The 25,593-nt window shown below is 42.5% G+C and overlaps 2 protein-coding genes across 4 annotated transcripts in view; one reads left to right on the forward strand and one right to left on the reverse strand.

Annotated features, from left to right (window-relative positions):
- Window positions 1-7,198: 7,198 nt before the first annotated feature.
- The window catches only part of LOC110454737 (alpha-mannosidase 2x-like), an 80,720-nt gene continuing 62,325 nt past the window's right edge, over window positions 7,199-25,593 (reverse strand). For 2 of the 3 annotated variants that reach the window (XM_021504414.1, XM_021504413.1), the window contains 2 exons: window positions 18,100-18,174; window positions 7,199-10,882 (listed from right to left, as the gene is read on the reverse strand). In XM_021504414.1, coding sequence (XP_021360089.1) covers window positions 7,567-10,845 — 3,279 coding nt within the window. In that variant the 5' untranslated portion in view covers window positions 10,846-10,882; window positions 18,100-18,174 and the 3' untranslated portion in view covers window positions 7,199-7,566. Of the gene's footprint in view, window positions 10,883-18,099; window positions 18,175-18,322; window positions 18,343-25,593 lie in introns of those variants that run through there. The other variant, XM_021504415.1, reaches the window with a different exon arrangement.
- On the forward strand, window positions 13,339-14,007 carry LOC110454733 (keratin-associated protein 10-6-like). Its single transcript, XM_021504409.1, has one exon. The coding sequence runs from the start codon at window positions 13,339-13,341 to the stop codon at window positions 14,005-14,007; it is 669 nt and encodes a 222-aa protein (XP_021360084.1).

Genomic DNA, 25,593 nt, shown 5'->3' on the forward strand with positions numbered 1-25,593 from the left:
ATCAATACCTATATATTATCTGTTGGTCTATGTTTTACACGAAGTGTTCAGTGTACCTACATCAATACCTATATATTATCTGTTGGTCTATGTTTAACACGAAGTGTTCAGTGTACCTATATCATTACCTATATATTATCTGTTGGTCTATGTTTAACACGAAGTGTTCAGTGTACCTATATCAATACCTATATATTATCTGTTGGTCTATGTTTTACACGAAGTGTTCAGTGTACCTACATCAATACCTATATATTATCTGTTGGTCTATGTTTAACACGAAGTGTTCAGTGTACCTATATCATTACCTATATATTATCTGTTGGTCTATGTTTAACACGAAGTGTTCAGTGTACCTATATCAATACCTATATATTATCTGTTGGTCTATGTTTTACACGAAGTGTTCAGTATACCTACATCAATACCTATATATTATCTGTTGGTATTTGTTTAACACGAAGTGTTCAGTGTACCTACATCAATACCTATATATTATCTGTTGGTCTTTGTTTAACACGAATTGTTCAGTGTCCCTATATCACTACCTATATATATTATGTGTTGAAGGCAAACGCTGTACGTTGTGCTTGTATCATTTATTGTTTGGTTGACACCTTCTCCCTTTAGCTATTTTGTTTGATACATTTAGGAAAATTGTAGAAATTGACGTTCATTGTTTTGACCTATAGTATGACTGGTGAGTCTTAAGTAGAGGTAACGGCCATACAGTGTAGATAAATGTTAATTTAGCATGACTTTCTGATTCTACTTACTGATTATTTTATACGCCTCCTTTCTTCCTATTTTAGTAACTATATTACGTCACAACATGGACGACGCTGCTGGAGGAGTGCAAGTCCCCGAGGTTGGCCGTAACCTGGTAATTCTAGTTAAAGATATACTTTATTTGTTGCAGTCAAGTCATTTTGTTTGGTATTCTATTTCGAATTGCTTATATTTTAAATAGGTGGTTTCTTACTTCGTATTTCATTGCGATTATTCGAAGCGCTGTTTACTGTATTGTTTTGAATCAATTAAAACACTTATCAATGTATCGATGACATCGTATATAAACTGTGGTACTTGTCTCGTTGCTGATTACAGAGAAGGTATATTCGCATGAACGAAAGACTTGCACACAAAGCGGCACAAGACGATGTGCACACAGACAACGTGACAGAAGACATCCTGCACACAGATGATAAAATAAATAAAGACCTACACATATTTCACATAACAAAAGATTTTCTCGTCAACCTCCTGACAAAACCCTTCACAGAAACATGTTGATCGAAAATAGACCACAGCTGCAACATACCTGTACAATGTACCAGGAAACTCGCTGATCGCAATATCGACCGAGAAAGACAGCATGTTACTTATTGTAGGCATAGAAGTCACAATTTGTCTGTTAGATAATTTTGTGATACATGTGAAAAAAGAACATCAAACTCAGTCCAATTTCAATTTATGTTTATGAATTTGAGATCTAAAAGTATTTCATCATCAATGTTAAGTAACAAAATCATATAATAACAACCAAAGAACGTGTCAATTTCGTACATATTAAGTGAGCCTTACATGTAGACAATTCGTTTTTGCCTAATTAAGGCAAAATGCATGTATATAATTGAAACTGGAGTTATTGTATTACGTACATTAATGACATACGTACGTGTAAGCGATGTAAATGTATATTGCTGGGAGGCAATTAAGCTTCTGCAATTCGCATGATCATATTTATAATAAAATACCAGTTGGCCAGTTTATAACAGAATTCAAATTATAATACACAACAATGTTTCCGCAAGACCGGCCAAAGGAATAAATAGCTTTAGTACGAAATCAAAAATAAACAAGAAATTGCAATAAAACAAGGTTTATGTATACCAATCCACGTGTATATGTATTCATTTATTTACACGTCATATACGTCATATAAACATACCACGATAGACGTGCATGTACTAGTGATTCATAATACGTCGTATAAACATACCACGATACACGTGCATGTACTAGAGAGTAATTATACGTCGTATAAACATACCACGATACACGTGCATGTAATAGTGATTAATTATACGTCATATAAACATACCACGATACACGTGCATGTAATGGTGATTAATTATACGTCGTAGAAACATACCACGATACACGTGCATGTAATAGTGATTAATTATACGTCGTAGAAACATTCCACGATACACGTGCATGTAATAGTGATTAATTATACGTCATATAAACATACCACGATAGACGTGCATGTACTAGTGATTCATAATACGTCAGAGAAACATACCACGATACACGTGCATGTACTATTGATTAATTATACGTCGTATAAACATACCACGATACACGTGCATGAAATAGTGATTAATTATACGTCGTAGAAACATACCACGATACACGTGCATGTAATAGTGATTAATTATACGTCGTAGAAACATTCCACGATACACGTGCATGTAATAGTGATTAATTATACGTCATAGAAACATACCACGATAGACGTGCATGTACTAGTGATTAATTATACGTCATAGAAACATACCACGATACACGTGCATGTAATAGTGATTAATTATACGTCGTAGAAACATACCACGATACACGTGCATGTAATAGTGATTAATTATAGTTTATGGAAACATAGCAAAATACGCGTGCAAGTACATACCACGACACATGTATTGTAATGATTCACTTACACTTCCGAGAAACATACCACGATATAATTGCATGTGATAGTGATTGATGAACACGTCATACATTTACACGTCATAGAAACATACCACGAATATACGTGGACGCAATAGCGATTACTTTAAAAGTCATTTTACGTCATATAAACCCACCATGATACACGGACATGTAACACGTTATATAAACCCACCATGATACACGGACATGTAACACGTCATATAAACCCACCATGTAATCCCCGTGACATCAACTTGCACATTAAGGTCAGAGAACTTTGTAATGACACAGGGCACTTCATCCACCAACTTATCATCATTTACATCATATAACAGCTGTACATTTAACTTCAAATGAGCTGTATGCCTACTGTCAACGGGTGCTCGGCCGGCGAGTGCCCTTGGTGCCGTTTGACGACGCGTACGTAAAGTTACGGGTACCCGTAAATATTTACGTGCACGTAACTAAGTGCACGTAAGTTACGTAACTTTTTACATTTACGTACGGGTTTACGTGCACGTAAATTATACCGGAAGTGACCGATGATTTGAAATAGTGCGGACACAAACTTTTTAAAATATAAAATTATCGCGAAAAAATCATCTTTCAAAATGAAAGGAATATTATTAGTCGGTTATTATTAGATTCTAGATATATATTTTCGTTTCAACAAAATCAGCTTATCCTGTGGAGTATCCAATGAAACGTCCGAGAAAAAAAGTCCGCTGGCAATGAGCAAGTCCGGATGGTATAATATGAATAAATAACGTATCAATGTATGTTGATTCATGTTGAAAACACCAAATTATATATTTTTTAAGCAAAACGTATATATTATAAGCCAAAAACAACAGTTGTGTATTCACCAATATTAAAAATATGCCGGCGAAAAGCGTCGTTTGCATAGTGACATTATCTCTCTTTGGTCTACGGCTACCAGGCTAGTCTACGGCGGCCCGTACGCGTACATGCCATAAAAGTTACAACAGAAAGTGCAACTTTCAATCGGGTTAAAAAGTCACTTCCCGAATTTTTTGGCTGCCCGATTATTTGTAGGAGGTTAATATATGTATAAGGTTTGTGATTCAGTTGAGTTTTTTTCATCACCCATCTATAAATCTACAATAAAACTGTAAAGATCATTTTATTTAACAGTCTGGATAAATCTATAAATATTTTTTATAACAAAAAATCTATTTATAAAAACAATCTATCGAATCAAATACATATACGGCTACGAGAATAAGGCAGGGAGAGCCAGCAATTCATAGCTCTCCACAATACAAAACACGTGTACGGAAAACAGGTGTAATCGGATTTTTTATCAAGTCATCATCCGCGTCCTCCGATTGCTTGTTGGACAAGACGTCCTATAGTCACAGGAATGTATAACATATAACAATCACTGTTCATATCCTCGACAATATTCGGTCACTGCTCATTGCTATTTCCTAAACAAATGTAGGTAAATCATCGATCTGAGTTATAAACGCGGGGAAACCGATCGAATTGACCATCTCACAATTACAAAACTGAAACAAGCATAACAGAGAAACCTTTAGAAATCCAGTGATAATGAAATCAATATCGAGTGATATTTAAAGCGATTATAGACCCATTTCCTCACATTTGTTTTGTAAATAAACAGAACAGATAATGGAATGTGCATATGTATCTTCTAAAGACTTTGTTCAATATTATGATATATGTATACTTACTTCGCAGCTTCCGATCACGTAATCTACATTTTGTGTACTATGATGGGCGACGCACCTTACACCTGTAATACGCGTGTATCACTAGGAAAGACTTGCACTACGCATGTATCACTAGGGAACCTGTAATACGCGTGTATCACTAGGGAAGACCTGTAATACGCGTGTTTTACTAGGGAAGACCTATAATACACGTGTATCACTAGGGAAGAGCTACTGAATACATATACTAGCTTTAGGTATATTGATTGAATCTTCGTCGTTGGACATTTTGATCAACTTTCAACAACATAAGGGTCATACATGTTTTAAAATCAGAATTACTACTAAATATTGTTTCATTAGACCCTCATTCCTTATTTATCTTGTACACAGTTTGAGCAATAGAGTTTAATTTCATACTGTTACAACTTACATGTATTTGCCATAGAGAACACTTTATATTCAGCTCACGATATTCAAACATAAGAGCGAAAAATGGCGTTGTTAGTCATAAATAAATGTATAGTCACAACACAACCGGTGAACAACCGTGTGGAAAACCTGCCTGGTATTCAGCAACAATCAGTAGTTAATATAACGTAATATCCTCACAACTTGAACATGAAGACAATTCATGGACTCAACAACAATTTAATTTATACACAAACACTGTACGTATCAAACGTGTCGAAATGTTAAAGTCATAGCTTCACAAAGGGACCAGTCGGTCTCACTCAGTCATAACTTCACAAAGGGACCAGTCGGTCTCACTCAGTTATAGCTTCACAAAGGGACCAGTCGGTCTCACTCAGTTATAGCTTCACAAAGGGACCAGTCGGTCTCACTCAGTAATAACTTCACAAAGGGACCAGTCGGTCTCACTCAGTCATAGCTTCACAAAGGGACCAGTCGGTCTCACTCAGTCATAGCTTCACAAAGGGACCAGTCGGTCTCACTCAGTCATAACTTCACAAAGGGACCAGTCGGTCTCACTCAGTCATAGCTTCACAAAGGGACCAGTCGGTCTCACTCAGTCATAACTTCACAAAGGGACCAGTCGGTCTCACTCAGTCATAGCTTCACAAAGGGACCAGTCGGTCTCACTCAGTCATAACTTCACAAAGGGACCAGTCGGTCTCACTCAGTCATAGCTTCACAAAGGGACCAGTCGGTCTCACTCAGTCATAACTTCACAAAGGGACCAGTCGGTCTCACTCAGTCATAGCTTCACAAAGGGACCAGTCGGTCTCACTCAGTCATAACTTCACAAAGGGACCAGTCGGTCTCACTCAGTCATAGCTTCACAAAGGGACCAGTCGGTCTCACTCAGTCATAACTTCACAAAGGGACCAGTCGGTCTCACTCAGTCATAGCTTCACAAAGGGACCAGTCGGTCTCACTCAGTCATAACTTCACAAAGGGACCAGTCGGTCTCACTCAGTCATAGCTTCACAAAGGGACCAGTCGGTCTCACTCAGTCATAACTTCACAAAGGGACCAGTCGGTCTCACTCAGTCATAGCTTCACAAAGGGACCAGTCGGTCTCACTCAGTCATAACTTCACAAAGGGACCAGTCGGTCTCACTCAGTCATAGCTTCACAAAGGGACCAGTCGGTCTCACTCAGTCATAACTTCACAAAGGGACCAGTCGGTCTCACTCAGTCATAGCTTCACAAAGGGACCAGTCGGTCTCACTCAGTCATAACTTCACAAAGGGACCAGTCGGTCTCACTCAGTCATAGCTTCACAAAGGGACCAGTCGGTCTCACTCAGTCATAACTTCACAAAGGGACCAGTCGGTCTCACTCAGTCATAGCTTCACAAAGGGACCAGTCGGTCTCACTCAGTCATAACTTCACAAAGGGACCAGTCGGTCTCACTCAGTCATAGCTTCACAAAGGGACCAGTCGGTCTCACTCAGTCATAACTTCACAAAGGGACCAGTCGGTCTCACTCAGTCATAGCTTCACAAAGGGACCAGTCGGTCTCACTCAGTCATAACTTCACAAAGGGACCAGTCGGTCTCACTCAGTCATAGCTTCACAAAGGGACCAGTCGGTCTCACTCAGTCATAACTTCACAAAGGGACCAGTCGGTCTCACTCAGTCATAGCTTCACAAAGGGACCAGTCGGTCTCACTCAGTCATAACTTCACAAAGGGACCAGTCGGTCTCACTCAGTCATAGCTTCACAAAGGGACCAGTCGGTCTCACTCAGTCATAACTTCACAAAGGGACCAGTCGGTCTCACTCAGTCATAGCTTCACAAAGGGACCAGTCGGTCTCACTCAGTCATAACTTCACAAAGGGACCAGTCGGTCTCACTCAGTCATAGCTTCACAAAGGGACCAGTCGGTCTCACTCAGTCATAACTTCACAAAGGGACCAGTCGGTCTCACTCAGTCATAGCTTCACAAAGGGACCAGTCGGTCTCACTCAGTCATAACTTCACAAAGGGACCAGTCGGTCTCACTCAGTCATAGCTTCACAAAGGGACCAGTCGGTCTCACTCAGTCATAACTTCACAAAGGGACCAGTCGGTCTCACTCAGTCATAGCTTCACAAAGGGACCAGTCGGTCTCACTCAGTCATAACTTCACAAAGGGACCAGTCGGTCTCACTCAGTCATAGCTTCACAAAGGGACCAGTCGGTCTCACTCAGTCATAACTTCACAAAGGGACCAGTCGGTCTCACTCAGTCATAGCTTCACAAAGGGACCAGTCGGTCTCACTCAGTCATAACTTCACAAAGGGACCAGTCGGTCTCACTCAGTCATAGCTTCACAAAGGGACCAGTCGGTCTCACTCAGTCATAACTTCACAAGAGACCAGTCGGTCTTGAAACGTCACGACACGTTTGATAGGTACAGTGTTTTTGTATATATAAACTGACGAATCTTATTGAAAACATTAAAGCATCCCTTAACTTCGATAACACCTCTGTTGAACTATTACCTTTCACACAAGTATCTATCCCCCCTCCCCACACACACCCCACCACCCCACCACACACATAACACACACACATCACCACACCACCACAGACACACATTATCATTATAGTGTCAAATTTGACGTTAGTAAATAATCTAATGATTGCTCACACATTCTTCACGGAAGCACTTACACGACCTTTACTATAAACTGAACTTTAGTTTTATTTCCATCTGATGTAATAGGAATCCATTTCGCCTGGCTCGATGTGAATATTTTGTTGTCCTGTCATCGGTGTGTCTAAATGCACATGAGTTAAGGCCATCTTATCCAGCTGGTCGATATCCACATTATTAAAAAGTGTTTTAAGATTGATCGGTGCTTTACTGACGTCACCATCCACGAACACACACGAGCTTTTTCTCCTGTGAAGCGTCACTCCTGTTCCAGAGAATGCCAGACCATCCGTCATCATTGTCTTGACGTTGGAGAAGATGACGTCAGGCGGGAGGGTATGGTGTAACATGGTGAGAACGGGTTTAAGGGAAGACTGTACACGGGCTATCATGAAAGTCTGTATAGGATTCTGTAGGTGGTCGTTTAGTAAGTGTGCAGTGAGAGACGGGAACTCGACAAAGTCTTTGTTACCAAGTTGGGAAGGTCTCGAAGAGGAAGCGTGTTCTAGCGACAAAAGCATTTTACTGGGGGCAGGTTTCTGGTCAAGAACTGCTTCTTCTAGACCCTTTCCTTTACTCATTGGTATACGTTCCATCATCACGTCGATGTGTCCATCCCTAAGACTGGCTACGCCATGAGGCTGGGCGGCGTGTAGAGTCAGGCGGCGCGACTTGTCCTCAAGTACCATCATTGACGTGATTGGGTAAAAATTAGCACCAATAGGAAGTTCGCTTCTATATCGTCTGCTGACTAATTGGAATCCGTTCGAGTCTGTGAAATATCGACCATGTTCATTTACGATATCCGTCTCGAACCTCATCATTAGTTCCACATCCGGATTCATTTTAGGGTTTAGCGTGGCAACATTATCGATGTGCACAGCCTTACCCTGGGTACCTTCGTTATGATACAACGTAACGACGTGCTGGAAGTGGGCATGGCTGATTCTTACTTGAGATACCAGTTTACCGGATATCACTACAATCGGGCGTGTTACTCCAAGAAGGCTCTGTATCGCTTTAACGGAGGTACCAAACGTGTACGCATTACTGTTTCCAGTCTGGTAGCTGACCCAGTCCAGTTTCAGATCGGCACACACGCCCTTATCACGGTTTTCACACATTCGCTGAAGAGTTCCATTGATGGAAGAAAATTCTGTTACAAGATGAGGGGTCTCTATCTTCAATACCCCGCTGATATTCCCTTGGAGTTCTCGAATATCAAAGACTGAAGGCCCTGACTGTTGAAGCTTTCCGTTATAGATGGAAACGATAGGCGTTATCGTTGAGGGCGATTTCGACTTTTTGATAATATACGATACACAGGACACTGGGGCGATAGAAAGTTCAAAGTATACTTGATAATACTTTAGGATAATAAATTTTCCCGTTGCAGAACCATATTCCGCTGTATTTTCACCAATGTATGGGCTAACCTGAACTGAAATAGAATTACCCACTTCGTCAAAAATTTCAACGTCTGGAGTATTTACAAGGATACTCTGTACTTCCTTTCGTCTTTGTGTGTAGCCATTGATAAAAACAAGACTAGAGCCGCTCTCGCTAAGCTGTAGAACTTTTGGGTTGAGCGTGGTTTCGGGAGATGACTGAATATACAGCGGCTCTATGGGTGATCCTGGAGTTGACTTTGTCAGTAGAAGCTGTTGAAGACTCTTGCCTAGAACCTGCTGTAATTTTGAAATAGCATCGAATACCCTTTTTTCAAAATCCATCACTGTTGGGTGAGCAGACGTTCCCGTTATGGCGTCGTGGTGCTGAACAAGTCCGTGTGTTCGCCGTGCACTTTGAAGGGCTCCGAGCACTTCCGGAAGTCCCACAAACACATGACCATGCTGTTGTGAATGAGCAATTGTATATGATGTCACAATTTCGGTGACTTTAAGTAATTCCAATAACGAACGAATCATCCTTTTGTCAAAAGGTCTTGTGGTGTAATATCCACTCCAGTATTCGTGATCACGGTCGGTATATGTGAAGTAATCTCCGGTTATCACCGGCTCTGGTTTTCCATTTTCTTCCGCTTTTTTTATTTCTTTTTTCAATATATCAAAATATTCACCCACAGTGCCAAATTTCATTTTCACGTTCCATTCCGTTTTAGAATTGACAAACGTGATGAGACGCTTCATGTTCGTATACTGCCGTTGCCACTCGTAATCGCTGACGTACCGAAAATCGTCTCCATGCGGCATTAAAATAACATTGTGGCTATATTGAGTCGCCTTAAGTCGATATTGTTCGACAATTGATTTCGCAAGTTGTTCGAAATTCTGCGTCGCAATGCCACGTTTATGATTAGCGTTTGGGAGACTATTTTCAGGAGGGAAATCTGGCTCACGTGCAAAGTCCATCCGTTTACATATTTCCATGTTTGGACCACAGCTGTACTCAATGTTATACAGGGTATAAGGTTCCACGTGACATGTGATGTCATGGACTCCGGGGACATCCCAGGGCTGTCGCCACTGGTATGTAAGAAGTTGTCGGTTTCCCATGTAAGATTTGACAGCACCATGTATACGTAAGATTGCCATGTTAGACATGCCTGCCTTCTTCCACAGGTACGGCAGTGTTAAAGAATACCCAAACGGATCGATTGACCAGCTTGTATTTACGGTTACTCCAAGATTGTCCTTAATCCACAGATGACCTTCGATTAACTGGTCAAGGACGGCTGTGTAGTGAGTCGTCGCCTCGTCTACGGACACCCAGCCCCCAGACAGTATTTCTAGCTGACCATTTTTCAAAAGTAACTTGAGTTGTGACCTGTCCTGTGGGTTAGCGTCTTGCCACCACATTTTTAAAAATATGGTCTCCGACCAGATCATCCGGAAATCAGGTGTGTCCTTGAGAAATTTGACAGTGTTGGAAATAATATGTCTGGTCCGGACGTCGTAGTAAGTTTGTAATGTCCAAAGCCAGCCGGGATCGTTATGAGAATGCGGAACAACAATTACAGTTAACGGCTCTGTCGGGCTCATGATTTTCTTCATCCGATGATCTACAAAGGCAGTTTCTGTTTCGTTCAGAATGTATAAACCATTCCTCGCGTTTTTTGTAAACAAAACTTTGTCATAAAAATCGTCCACCATGTAAGTCGCGGTTGCCTTTTCTGAGGGACATGTTCCAAAGGCGCCACCTAAATATCTTCCGCGTGCCAAGTCGGCGACGAAGCCACCAAATTGAGCATCGCGGTCTTTGGAGGATCTATTTATAAGGGTTGTCGCCCCTTTGTAAAGTGTCGCTACGCAGACGAGAACAGCAACCATGACAACTGCCGTTACCAACCTCTGTTTATACTTCATGACGGAATGACTTTACCAACCCTAGACCATGTAGTATCTGAAAATAAAAAATGAGAGAAAAGCATAAGCTATATATGCCATGCTCTACGCATGGTAAACACTTTTTAAACCAAATCCTGTATGAAATGGAATTTGTGTATGTACGTTGAACCTGTGTAATCAGAAAACCTGTATAACCAGAAAATCAACTTGGTCTCTATGTAGAATGAACTTGTAACCTTTGTAAACATGATATTGAACTAAGTTCAATTGCATACCTTAAGCTGATAGCAGCGACATGTTACTTCATCGCATTCTGTGGCGGACTTACAGAAAAGATAAAATGACGTAATCATCAATATGGCTCCAATACTCTAAGGTAATTGCTGTTGCAGAGACCTGATATGGAACATCTATAGCCTTTACACGTTCCACACAAAGGCATATCATGGAATTATATTACGCTTTATCACTGCCGCCGAAGCTCGTTGAACTCGGCCTTCAGTTCTATATCCGTGTAATTAATTTTAAAATGGGAAACATCGGCTTTGAAATCCTGCTAGATCTGTGGCTCTGTAAACTAAGTACAGGTTTTGGCACGGAACATCTTTAATCCCGACCACGCTTAGTACACGCTTTAGTAATGATATCTTTAATCCGGACTCCGGTCATCATTAAGCCTCGAAACTGACTAGAAATCTGGACTAGTGGACGTATCCACCTTGTTTTGTAACCTAAAAAGCTCTCTTCTAGATATCTGTACATAATCGTGTTTGCTTTAACTGTATAGGTGCCATGTGACCTTTAAGTACTTGTACCATCGCCATGTGGCCTTCTATTAGTTAAACAATCGCCATGTGGCCTTTTATTAGTTACACAATCGCCATGTGGCTTTTTATTAGTAACACAATCGCCATGTGGCTTTTTATAAGTTAAACAATCGCCATGTCATCGCCATGTGGCCTTAGCTGTACCATCACCATGTCATCGCCATATGGCCTTAGCTATGCCATCGTCATGTCATAGCCATTTGGCTTTATTTTAGTTAAACAATCGCCATGTCATCGCCATATGGCCTTAGCTGTGCCATCGTCATGTCATCGCCATGTTGCATTAGGTGTGCCATCGTCATGTCATCGCCATGTGGCCTTCGCTGTGCCTTAGCTGTACCATCGCCATGTCATCGCCACGTGGCCTTAGCCGTGCCATCACAATGTCATCGCCATGTTGCGTTAGCTGTGCCATCGCCATGTCATCGCCATGTTGCATTAGTTGTGCCACCGCCATGTCATCGCCATGTGGCCTTAGCTTTGCCTTAGCTGTACCATCGCCATGTCATCGCCACGTGGCCTTAGCCGTGCCATCACAATGTCATCGCCATGTGGCGTTAGCTGTGCCATCGCCATGTCATCGCCATGTTGCATTAGTTGTGCCACCGCCATGTCATCGCCATGTGGCCTTAGCTTTGCCTTAGCTGTACCATCGCCATGTCATCGCCATGTTGCATTAGTTGTGCCATCCCCATGTCATCGCCATGTGGCCTTAGCTGTTCCATCGTCATGGTAACGCCATATGGCCTTAGCGTACCATCGACATGTCACCGCCATGTAGGATTAGCTGTGCCATCGCCATGTGGCCTTAGCTGTACCATCTACATGTCACCGCCATGTAGGATTAGCTGTGCCATCGCCATGTGGCCTTAGCTGTACCATCTACATGTCACCGCCATGTAGGATTAGCTGTGCCATCGCCATGTGGCCTTAGCTGTACCATTTAGTTGTGCCATCGCCATGTCATCGCCATGTGGTCTTAGCTGTGCCATCGCCATGTCATCGCCATGTGGCCTTAGTTGTACCATCGCCATATGGCCTTAGCTGTGCAATCGTCATGTCATCGCCATTTGGCCTGAGCTGTGCCATCGCCATGTCATCGCCATGTTGCATTAGTTGTGCCACCGCCATGTCATCGCCATGTGGCCTTAGCTTTGCCTTAGCTGTACCATCGCCATGTCATCGCCATGCGGCCTTAGCCGTGCCATCACAATGTCATCGCCATGTTGCGTTAGCTGTGCCATCGCCATGTCATCGCCATGTTGCATTAGTTGTGCCACCGCCATGTCATCGCCATGTGGCCTTAGCTGTACAATCACCATGGCATAACGATATGCCATCGTCATGTCATCGCCATGTGGCCTAAGCCGTGCCATCGCCATGTCATCCCCATGTGGCGTTAGCTGTGCCATCGCCATGTCATCGCCATGCGGCCTTAGCTGTACCATCGCCACATGGCCTTTGCTGCGCAGTCGTCATGTCATCGCCATGTGACTTGAGCTGTTCCATCGCCATGTCCCCGCCATGTGCCCTTAGCTGTCCCATCGTCATGGTAACGCCATATGGCCTTAGCCGCATCATCGTCATATGTGCCCTTAGCTGTACCGTCGCCATTTGGCCTGACCTGTACCATCCTCATGTCATTGTCATGTGGCCTTAGCTGTACCATCGTCATGTCATCGCCATGTGGCATTTCATGTCATCGCCATGTGGCCTTAGCTGTTCCATCGTCATGGTAACGCCATATGGCCTTAGCGGTGTCATCGTCATGTCATCGCCATGTGGCCTTAGCTGTACCATCGTCATGTCATCGCCATGTTGCATTAGTTGTGCCATCGTCATGTCATCGCCATGTGGCCTTAGCTGTGCCTTAGCTGTACCATCGCCATGTCATCGCCATGTGGCCTTAGCCGTGCCATCACAATGTCATCGCCATGTGGCGTTAGCTGTGCCATCGCCATGTCATCGCCATGTGGCCTTAGCTGTACCGTCGCCATTTGGCCTGAGCTGTACCATCCTCATGTCATTGTCATGTGGCCTTAGCTGTACCATCGTCATGTCATCGCCATGTGGCATTAGCTGTGCCATCGCCATGTCATTGCCATGTGGCATTAGCTGTGCCATCGTCATTTCATCGCCACGTGACCTTAGCTGTACCATTGCCATGTCATCGCCATGTGGCCTTAACTATACGATCGTCATGACATCGCCATATGGCCTTAGCTGTGCATTCATCATGTCATCGCCATGTGGCCTTAGCTGTGCCATCGTCATGTCATCGCCATGTGGCCTTAGCTGTGTCATCGCCATGTCATCGCCATGTCATCGCCATGTCATCGCCATGTGGCCTTAGCTGTACCATCGTCATGGCATCGCCATATGACCTTAGCTGTACCATCGCTATGTGGCCTTAGCTGTGCCATCGTCATTTCATCGCCACGTGACCTTAGCTGTGCCATTGCCATGTCATCGCCATGTGGCCTTAACTATACGATCGTCATGACATCGCCATATGGCCTTAGCTGTGCATTCATCATGTCATCGCCATGTGGCGTTAGCTGTGTCATCGCCATGTCATCGCTATGTGGCCTTAGCTGTTCCATCGTCATGGCATCGCCATATGGCCTTATCTGTGCCATCGTCATGTCATCGCCATGTGGCCTTAGCTGTGTCATCGCCATGTAATCGCCATGTCATCGCCATGTGGCCTTAGCTGTACCATCGTCATGGCATCGCCATATGACCTTAGCTGTACCATCGCTATGTGGCCTTAGCTGTGCCATCGCAATGTGGCCTTAGCTGTGCCATCGCCATGTCATTGTCATGTGGCCTTAGCTGTGCCATCGCCATGTCATCGCCATGTCATCGCCATGTGGCCTTAGCTGTGCCATCATCATTTCATCGCCACGTAACCTTAGCTGTGCCATTGCCATGTCATCGCCATTTGGCCTTAACTGTACGATCGTCATGACATCGCCATATGGCCTTAGCTGTGCCATCATCATGTCATCGCCATGTGGCCTTAGCTGTGCCATCGCCATGTCATCGCCATGTGGCCTTAGCTGTACCATCGCCATATGGCCTTAGCTGTGCAATCGTCATGTCATCGCCATTTGGCCTGCGCTGTACCATCGCCTTGTCATCGCCATGTGGCCTTAGCTGTGCCATCGTCATGGTAACGCCATATGGCCTTAGCTATGTCATCGCATGTCATCGCCATGTGGCATTAGCTGTGCCACCACCATGTCATCGCCATGTGGCCTTAGCTGTTTCATCGCCATGTCATTGCCATGTAATCGCCATGTGGCCTTAGCTGTACCATCGTCATGGCATCGCCATATGACCTTAGCTGTAGCATCGCCATGTGGCCTTAGCTGTACCATCGTCATGTCATCGCCATGTGGCATTAGCTGTGCCATCGCCATGTCATCGCCATGTGGCATTAGCTGTGCCATCGCAATGTCATCACCATGTGGTTTTAGCTGTACCATCGCAATGTCATCGCCATGTGGCCCTAGCTGTGCCATCGCCATGTCATCGCGATGTAGCCTTAGATGTGCCATCGCCATGTGGCCCTAGCTGTACCATCGTCATGTCATCGTCATATGGCTTTAGTTGTGCCATCTCCATGTCATCGCCATGTGACCTTAGCTGTGCCATCGTCATTTCATCGCCACGTGACCTTAGCTGTTTCATCGTCATGGCCTTAGCTGTGCCATCGTCATGTCATCGCCTTGTGGCCTTAGCCGTACCATCGCAATGTCATCGCCATGTGGCGTTAGCTGTGCCATCGCCATGTCATCGCCATGTGACCTTAGCTGTACCGTCGCCATATGGCCTTAGCTGTGCCATCGTCATGTCATCGCCATTTGGCCTGAGCTGTACCATCTCCATGTCATCGCCATGTGGCCTTAGCTGTGCCATCGCCATGTCATCGCCATGTGGCCTTAGCTGTACCATCGCCACGCTATGTCATCGTCATGTGGCCTTAGCTGTACCCATTTGGCCTGAGCTGTACCATCGCCATGTCATCGCCATGTGGCCTTAGCTGTGCCATCGTCATGGTAACGCCATATGGCCTTAGCTGTATCATCGTCATGTCATCGCCATGTGGCTTTAGCTGTGCCATCGTCATGGCATCGCCATATGGCCTTATCTGTGCCATCGTCATGTCATCGCCATGTGGCCTTAGCTGTGCCATCGCTATGTCATCGTCATGTGGCCTTAGCTGTACCATCGTCATGTCATCGCCATGTGGCCTCTTAGCTGTGCCATCGTCATTTCATCGCCATGACCTTAGCTGTTCCATCGCTATGTGGCCTTAGCTGTGCCATCGCCATGTCATCGCCATGTGGCCTTAGCTGTGCCATCGCTATGTCATTGTCATGTGGCCTTAGCTGTACCATCGTCATGTCATCGCCATGTGGCCTTAGCTGTGCCATCGTCATTTCATCGCCACGTGACCTTCGCTGTGCCATTGCCATGTCATCGCCATGTGGCCTTAACTGTACGATCGTCTTGCATCGCCATATGGCCTTAGCTGTGCCATCATCATGTCATCGCCATGTGGCGTTAGCTGTGCCATCGCCATGTCATCGCCATGTGGCCTTAGCTGTGCCATCGTCATGTCATCGCCACGTGACCTTCGCTGTGCCATTGCCATGTCATCGCCATGTGGCCTTAACTGTACGATCGTCATGGCATCGCCATATGGCCTTAGCTGTGCCATCATCATGTCATCGCCATGTGGCGTTAGCTGTGCCATCGCCATGTCATCGCCATGTGGCCTTAGCTGTACCATCGCCATGTCATCCCCATGTGGCCTTAACTGTGTCATCGCCATGTCATCCCCATTTGCCCTTAGCTGTACCATCGTCATGTCATCGCCATGTGGCCTTAGCTGTACCATCGTCATGTCATCGCCATGTGGCCTTAGCTGTGTCATCGCCATGTCATCGCCATGTGACCTTACCATAGGTCCCACTGACCTACATTTTGTTATACACGATACTCCGCCTTCCCAAGATGTACTTGCATACCAAATCTGATTACTCCAGGTGAAATAGTGTAGAAGATATGCTATGGAAAATTAGGAAAAATATTTGGGGGAAATATGGAATATGAAACACATACTATTACATGTTTGCATATGAAAACAAGTTCATATCTGATCACAACTTGTTGGGGCGCTCTGGTACACTAATTTAAACATCAATATTAATGTTGATGTACTGTGTATACTGAAGGTGTGTATGCAACTGGAAGCAAATCTGACAATTATTAAAGAAGTTATGTCCAATTCTCAAAATCACCAAATTTTTTATGTTTTCTGCCCACAAAATTGTTGTTGTCATTTGAGCAAGAAACCAATGTTACATGTTGAAGTACTTCGTATACTGAAGGTTTGTATAAAATTGGAAGCAACTCTGACAATTATTAAAGAAATTATGTTCAATTTTCAAAATCACCCAAAATTCTGTTTTCTGCCAAAAAAAATGTTGTGGTCATTTGAGCAAAAAAAACGTATTGTGTATTGAAGTACTTCGTATACTGAAGGTGTGTATGCAATTTGAAGTTAACCTAACAATTATTTAAAAAGTTACATTGTATGTCCAATATTCAAAATCACCCAAAATTCTGTTTTTCGCCCAAAATATGTAAAAAAAAAATGAAAAAAATGAAAACAAATCCCCAATTTGACTTCATAGTATGAATGGTAGACTCCAAAAGAACCTTCATGCAAAATTTCAACACCATAATGCTAGTATTAACTGCCGTCGCCGTCGTCGGAAAAACAACACCTTAGTCTCGCTTTCGCTCCCCCGTTGCGGCGAGACAAAACAACGATAGAGACTCTTTTTGTTTTGAAGGGTTTTATTTATAAGCGTTTGTAAAACAAAAATAGCATCAACAGTTGATAAATCCGATCGGAATCCAAATTGAGCATCAGTTAAAATACTATCTTCTTTTTCCCAAAATAATATTCTGTTGTTCAAAAACATAGTCTTACTCGCACGTGGATATGTTTATGTCCTGGAAGAGGCCCCGAACTCATGAGAAATATTTCTGCCGTCGTTCAATGTAACATCGGGAAGAAAGCATTCAAATCTCAAAATAAAACCTATATTTGAAATTTGAAAAAAAGGTCTATCAACTTCTTGAGAAGTAGCGGTAAACATTTTGTGCTGTCACAATCAAAGACGGCTGTATGGCGGCCTTGTTTTCCTTCTTCTTCTTCTTCTTCTTAAAATTGATCATACCCATCTATGGAACAATGGGGACCTTCATATTAAATATTAGAGAAAGATCTACCTATGCTTAAGAAATAGCGATAACGTGAATTGTTTAGGACAGACGACGGGCCAACATCCAAGGATGCAGTCAAATGGTCAGCTTCGATATCATATTATAGTGCAGTGTTCAGCTCAGTAAGCAACCTACTTACCTATTAACAAGATGATACGCTGAACATGTTCCCACCAGCTGTCACTTCCAGTCGATAGTTTCTGGTTTTACACGTCTGCAAAACATACAAATAAAACTAATTTGAGCGATCAGTGTTTTACCGTTTATTAGGATAGTCCTACTTCTTTATCGAATGGCCTGATCTTGACTAGTTATCAGTATATATATATAGCAGCAATACACATTGAACCCAGACAGCTTACCTGTCAATACAGGTACGCAACGACGGCTCAGTAAAATGGCCAGGCTTACACTGGCTGCAAAAACCATGAGAGAACGACAGATGGTAGAATGGCTTCTCATTGACAACGAACAGTGGCACGTTGAAAAAAGCTTATACAGTTGATGTATTTATACAACACCTTTAATGGGATAGGCTGCTGATAGCAGGCTTCGAGTCAGAGAGCCTGCATCGCTCACCTGAATATCCAAGCATTCGTGGCAAAATATTCTCCTTAACGTAATACTGTAAATAAGATCGCAGGGAAATGACCTCAGGGTCAATCATGGAAGCATAATTATATCCAAATCGGCATGCTCAGCAGTTTTATATGTTATACATAAATGCAGTATGGGAATCTTATATTTTCTGTATTTGAAATGTTAGATATAGTTATAGAGTTGAGGTATAAAAGTCTCCAAGTCCTGACTGAAGGACTCAGTTCCTAGGCGCGTGAACAGACCCCTGAGTTAATTCTTATATCATGACTGTGTTCGTCTATTTATACACAGCAATTGAATATATGGTTATGGTGTAGTAATTTCAACCGTTTCAAAGTTATGATTAAAGGACGAAGTCGCCAAGAGTGGTGCCAGACCCCTAACCCATTATGATGACATATATATGTATTCTTCAATAAGATTCATCAGTTTGGAAATATATATAATTATATATTATATGTATTATTAGTTAGTCTCAGTATGTTTAATACAACTGATTGTCTAACCGAGCCTCGACCTACGTTTGATGTTAAACACCTACAGTCACACTCCGCAACAAGCATAGTCAACTTAATAATGTCAGATGTTATACACCAAGTCACACTCCCAAAACTAGCATAGTCAGCTTTTACATCCCTACAAGCACACTCCGCAACAAGCATATTCAACTTAATGATGTCAGATGTTACACACCTACAGTCACACTCCGCAACAAGCATAGTCAACTTAACCTTTTCAGATATTGCATTCCTACACAAGCACACTCCCAAACAAGCATAGTCAGTTTAATGATGTCAGATGTTACACACCTAGTCACACTTCCAAAACTAGCATAGTCAGTTTTTACATCCCTACAAGCACACTCCGAAACAAGCATAGTCCGCTTGTTACACATAAACAGTCACACTCCGAAACAAGCAGTGTCAGGTAAACCATTTCCCATGTTCGATGCATACAGCCATATTTCGAAACTAGCATATGTGATAGACAGCACAAACATTTTAGATGTATGATGCAAGCATAAACAGCTTAACCAACCTGACCAACTTTACATACATGACATTAATGGAGTTGTTTGTTGATATAATACAAATGATCTGTCAGTGCTGTTTTATGTAGGGTTGCTTGGAGGTTATGGTGAAAGCAATCCGCAAGTAGCAGTTGTCTCAATATACGCCCAAAACATCACATATCTTGTACATACAACATATATCACCTTCACAGCCAGCTGAGCAATTTCACAACTTCACGACAGGGAAACGATAGCGAGATCATCTTCCCTTTACAGTGCCAACTACACGTGGCAACAGTAAAGATCTCCCAGCTTTCAATATAGTCATTTTTTTTTTATTACTTAATATCAATCAATCACTTACATCATGCTACTCTCTCATTACACTACACATATCTTATCCATAACAAGCATCACGTTAATGTGACCTGTATTTATCTCTAACAGTGCTGTTTTATCAACTTTATACGACGTTTCACACGACGCCCAGTCTAATGAATACCCCACTCCTAGCCGCTTCACAATACATTGCCATTACAGCCAGCCTTATCAGTCGACACGTGCTTACTACTGGACCTATGCAACGTGGACAATGCCTCCACTGTGTGCGTGACTGTGCGTGTACGGGAGGTGTACGTTTTGGAATGTCACCGTACTTTCCAAGGCATCTTTTTTTTATTGAGGTCGCTCTAACCACTGAGCTAGCTGGACCTCCTATCACATCAAGGTTGATTTAACCACTGAGCTAGCTAGCTGGACCTCCAATCAAGGTCGCTCTAACCACTGAGTTAGATCCCCTATCACATTGAGGTCGCTCTAACCACTGTGCTACCTGGACCTCCTATCACATTGAGGTCGCTCTAACCACTGAGCTTCCTGGACCTCTTACCCATTAAGGTCGCTCTAACCACTGAGTTGGACCTCCTATCACATTGAGGTCGCTCTAACCACTGAGTTGGATCTCCTGTCACACTGAGGCCGCTCTAACCACTGAGCTACCTGGACCTCCTATCACATTGAGGTCGCTCTAACCACTGAGCTACCTGGACCTCCTATCACATTGAGGTCGCTCTAACCACTGAGCTACCTGGACCTCCTATCACACTGAGATCACTCTAGCCACTGAGCTATCTGGACCTCCTATCACACTGAGGCCGCTCTTACCACTGAGCTACCTGGATCTCCTATCACATTGAGGTTGTTCTAACCACTGAGCTTCCTGGACCTCTTACCACATTAAGGTCACTCTAACCACTGAGTTGGATCTCCTATTACACTGAGGCCGCTCTAACCCCTGAGCTACCTGGACCTTCTATCACATTGAGGTTGTTCTAACCACTGAGCTACCTGGACCTCCTATCACATTGAGGTCGCTCTAGCCACTGAGCTACCTGATAATCTGTTCTTTCCTAGTCCCTATAAAGTCATATAAAACACAACTATAGGCAGGTTACTGTATATAATGAAACTACAGTAGCATTCGAATTCTCTGATGTTTTGCGTGCACTTGAGCAGGCATCCTTAATACGTTTTAGCATGCAATTGATTTCGACAGACTGGCATACATTGATTCCATTACGTTTTAATGCATACGGGTACTACGTACAAACCCTTTCCTGTGTAACCACCGAAAAAGCAGAAAAATAAATTAATATTTATTGATATCCCATGAACACTTGACATTTTGTAATTGTATCGTAAAACTAACGTTATCTATGGTATGGAAACTAATTGCCCTTGGCAAGTAAAGCTACATAATGTCGTATCGTACCTACGGGTCACACAGGGGCAACATACAAACTATAGGATATGCACTTACAACTCAATAGAGCTACATGTAACATTTATTGACAAACTTCTATAGCCCTCGCTCAGATTCCGCAGGAAACCCGAACCTCGTGTTTAAGGTGGCTCGACACATCGTCATCAGCGTCCATTTTCGTGACATACTTCCGGAAAAAGTACAGCTAGGACTCAATTATCTTAANCTATTATTCCCGAGACATACGCGTTCTTACTCACTACTTATTTGGTAGTTTTTCCTCGCTGGTTATGTGGTTGTGTGTCCTCGCTCACTAATTGTGTGATACTATTTAAAATAGTTGAGGTAAAGTGCCTTCACTCACTAGATATGTTGTTATTCGTCTTTGCTCAATGTTATAGTTTAATGTGACCCCGCTTACTATAGTTATGTGATTTGCTCACTATTTTTGTGGTATTGTGAGTTCAATTACTAGATATGTTGTTATTCGTCCTAGCTCACTATTTATGAGTGTGGTGATGGATCCTCTCCTCGCCTACTAGTTATGTGGTACAATACAACCTTGCTCATTAGTATATGTATAATGCGTCTTTTCTCATTAGTTATGTAGTTGAGGGGCATAGTTCATCAGTTAAGGAGTTTTGTGACTTAGCTCACTATTTATGTAGTTGAGTAACTTAGCTCACTACTTATGTAGTTGGGTGGTCTAGCTCACTCGTTATGTAGTTGAGTGGCCTAGCTCACTCGTTATGTAGTTGAGTGGCCTAGCTCACTCGTTATGTAGTAGAGTGGCCTAGCTCACTCGATATATAGTTGAGTGGCCTAGCCCACTCGTTATGTAGTTAAGTGGCCTAGCTAACAAATAGCATGTATGTAGTTGAGTGGCCTAGCTCACTCGATATACAGTTGAGTGGCTTAGCTCACTCGTTATGCAGTTGAGTGGTCTAGTTCACTAGTAACATGTATGAAGTTGAGAGACCTAGCTCACTAGTTATGTAGCTGAGTGACTTAGCTCACTCGTTATGTAGTTGAGTGACTTAGCTCACTCGTTATGTAGTTGAGTGTCTAGCTCACTAGTTATCTAGTTGTCACTACTTATGTAGTTGGGTGGCCTAGCTCACTCGTTATGTAGTTGAGTGGCCTAGCTCAATCGTTATGTAGTTGAGTGGCCTAGCTCACTCGTTATGTAGTCGAGTGGCCTAGCTCACTCGTTATGTAGAAATTTATTGACTTAGCTCTCTAGTTATGTAGCTGATTGACCTAGCTCATTACCAATCAAGGTCGCTCTAACCACTGAGCTACCTGGACCTCCTATCACATTGAGGTCGCTCTAACCACTGAGCTACCTTGAACTCCTATCACATTAAGGTCGCTCTAACCACTGAGCTACATGGAACTCCAATCAAGGTCGCTCTAACCACTGAGTTAGATCCCCTATCACATTGAGGTCACTTTAACTACTGAGCTACCTGGAGCTCATATCAAGGTCGCTCTAACCGCTGAGCTATCTGGACCTCCTATCACATTGACCTAGCTCACTAGTTATGCAGCTGAGTGACTTAACTCACTAGTTATGTAGTTGAGTGTCTAGCCCACTAGTTATCTAGTTGTCACTACTTATGTAGTTGAGTGGCCTAGCTCACTCGTTATGTAGTTGAGTGGCTTAGCTCACTCGTTATGTAGTTGAGTGGCCTAGCTCAATCGTTATGTAGTTGAGGGTCTAGCCCACTAGTTATCTAGTTGTCACTACTTTTGTAGTTGAGTGGCCTAGCTCACTCGTTATGTCGTTGAGTGGCCTAGCTCAATCGTTATGTAGTTGAGGGTCTAGCCCACTAGTTATCTAGTTGTCACTACTTATGTAGTTGAGTGGCCTAGCTCACTCGTTATGTAGTTGAGTGTCTAGCCCACTAGTTATCTAGTTGTCACTACTTATGTAGTTGGGTGGCCTAGCTCACTCGTTATGTAGTTGAGTGGCCTAGCTCACTAGTTATGTAGTTGAGTGGCCTAGCTCAATAGTTATGTAGTTGAGTGGCCTAGCTCACCCGTTATGTAGTTGAGGGGCCTAGCTCAATCGTTATGTAGTTGAGTGGCCTAGCTCACTCGTTATGTAGAAGTTGATGGACTTAGCTCTCCAGTTATGTAGCTGATTGACCTAGCTTATTACTTATGTAGAAGAGATAAATGAAGACACTTCGGTGACTTGTCAGACGTTAGAGGACACATGTGAAGAACAGCATGGTAATCAGAAGAACTGAAAACGCTGAATATTGCACTAGAAATGGCTTGTTTCCTTTGTTTCTGTCGCCTGGCTCTAGTTAATCTGAAATTGAAATTCTTCCCATCAAAATAATATTTTTTTCTGCCAAGGAAGTTGGTTTTGTTTCAAATAATCAAAGAGAAAAAAGGACATAGTACAAATTATATCACTATTATGGGCCAAAAATGACACAAACATACTTATCCAAAATTGGGGTTTATTCTTCGGAATTAAAACACTGACTTTCATAACTGGTTACAAGTTGCTCGGCGTGGTAACCTTTGCTATTCAATTTCTCGGTAAATGGTGATATATGTTTGTGTTACTGTACATGTATATCTAATGTCGTGCTGTAATGGGCTAAAGGATTCCATAAAACTGTAACAGCCATATACAAAATGAAGTATTATTTCTTTCTATCTCAGACTTGTATTTACTGCTCTGATTGCATGTTGTCGAGAGAGAAAAAAATACAAAACCGGATTGGGATAGACGAAGCCCCCCAGAAGCTTTAGAAATTAAAGATGAACTGTGGACCAGAACTACCACGGATATCTGGGTGGGAGTTGCTACAGCCGTGTATTTTGCTCACCAAACCGGTTTCTGACTTTTACAGATGCCAATGCTAGTGTTTTAACCGAAACCTACCGTGGTGATTTAGGATAACGTACGTGCAATCCTAAGTTCCATTCTCCATTTGTACATTGACAAATACTAGGAAAATAGAAAAAGTTCAGGAACAAGCACTTCGTTTTATTGAAACGGGTCATTGATTTTCTAAGAAGACACAAACTTGATTTTTTTTACATGTAAAACGTATGAAAGATATGGCCTCTTAGGTTTTTAAAATTTTAAATGATATTTCTCCATCTTGTTTATATATATATATATATATAATAAAAAGTGATTAAATGCCCATGTGAAGGAAGTAAATATAGAAAAAATAAAATTAACGACCGACTCAAAAACTAGCTGCTTTCACCCTTCACAGGGCTCTTCAGGTTATGGATCCTGAAGAGCCCTGTGAAGGGTGAAAGCAGCTAGTTTTTTAGTCGGTCGTTAATTTTATTTTTTCTATATACATATATATATCCAAAAGTACTGTGGTCCTTGTTATTATGTTACATGTATATGCGACGTTAAATAAAGCTTCTTGAATCTTGTCTTCAAATTGGTAGCTTAATTGTACATACAAAATTATCCAAATAAGTAATAAAGTAGTATACACAAGGTATATGTATCACAAACAAATGGTAATATATGTGTTGCCGTTTCCTTATCACCGTGAAACTTTGCCTTTTTGTTATCAGATCCTTGTGTCACCGCACTATATGTATACAGCAGTAACTTCCCCTTAATTTCGTTTCAGATATAAATGTGTTGAATAGCTAGGTGGCCAGTCGGTTATAGAGATAGTATAACAATTTGATGTCCAGGATTCTTCATCTTTATCTTTAAACTTTCCTCCGTCTATATTGACGATTACGGAATTGTAATCATAACAACTAAATCATAATACAAATCCCGTTCTAGCCCTAAGTATTTGTTTACACTCGACACTATAGTGGATTATATTTTGTTTGTTTACTGTTTATCATTTTTTCCCTAAAAATCCCGCAAGGTATGTTTTTTTTTTCAGAAATAATTTGAAAAAGCTAGTCATGCCGAAAAATAAAACCAGCTTCTTAGCTTACCTGTAGTTTCTATACAACCAGTTGACACAGGTAAATATCTAAATATAGTTTGTATTCGATCAACTACTCGTCATACGTGAAACTCTCCGAGATCCTATGGCGTTAGGTAGTCAGTACGGGGAGGGGAGCCTTCCGTATCTTATATATTTTCAAAAAATTTTCATAACATGTCGTAGTAGTTCTGTAGTAGCACACCTGAACCCAGGACCAGTGCCGTTCATACTTGGTTAGATACTGTAAATGAGGTAACTACAGTACCTAGTACGAATATGATTACTTCAATATCCCCGCCCGCCCCTCCCCACCCC

The sequence above is a fragment of the Mizuhopecten yessoensis genome, unplaced genomic scaffold, assembly GCF_002113885.1.
Source record: "Mizuhopecten yessoensis strain PY_sf001 unplaced genomic scaffold, ASM211388v2 scaffold8039, whole genome shotgun sequence".
Taxonomy (NCBI): domain Eukaryota; kingdom Metazoa; phylum Mollusca; class Bivalvia; order Pectinida; family Pectinidae; genus Mizuhopecten; species Mizuhopecten yessoensis.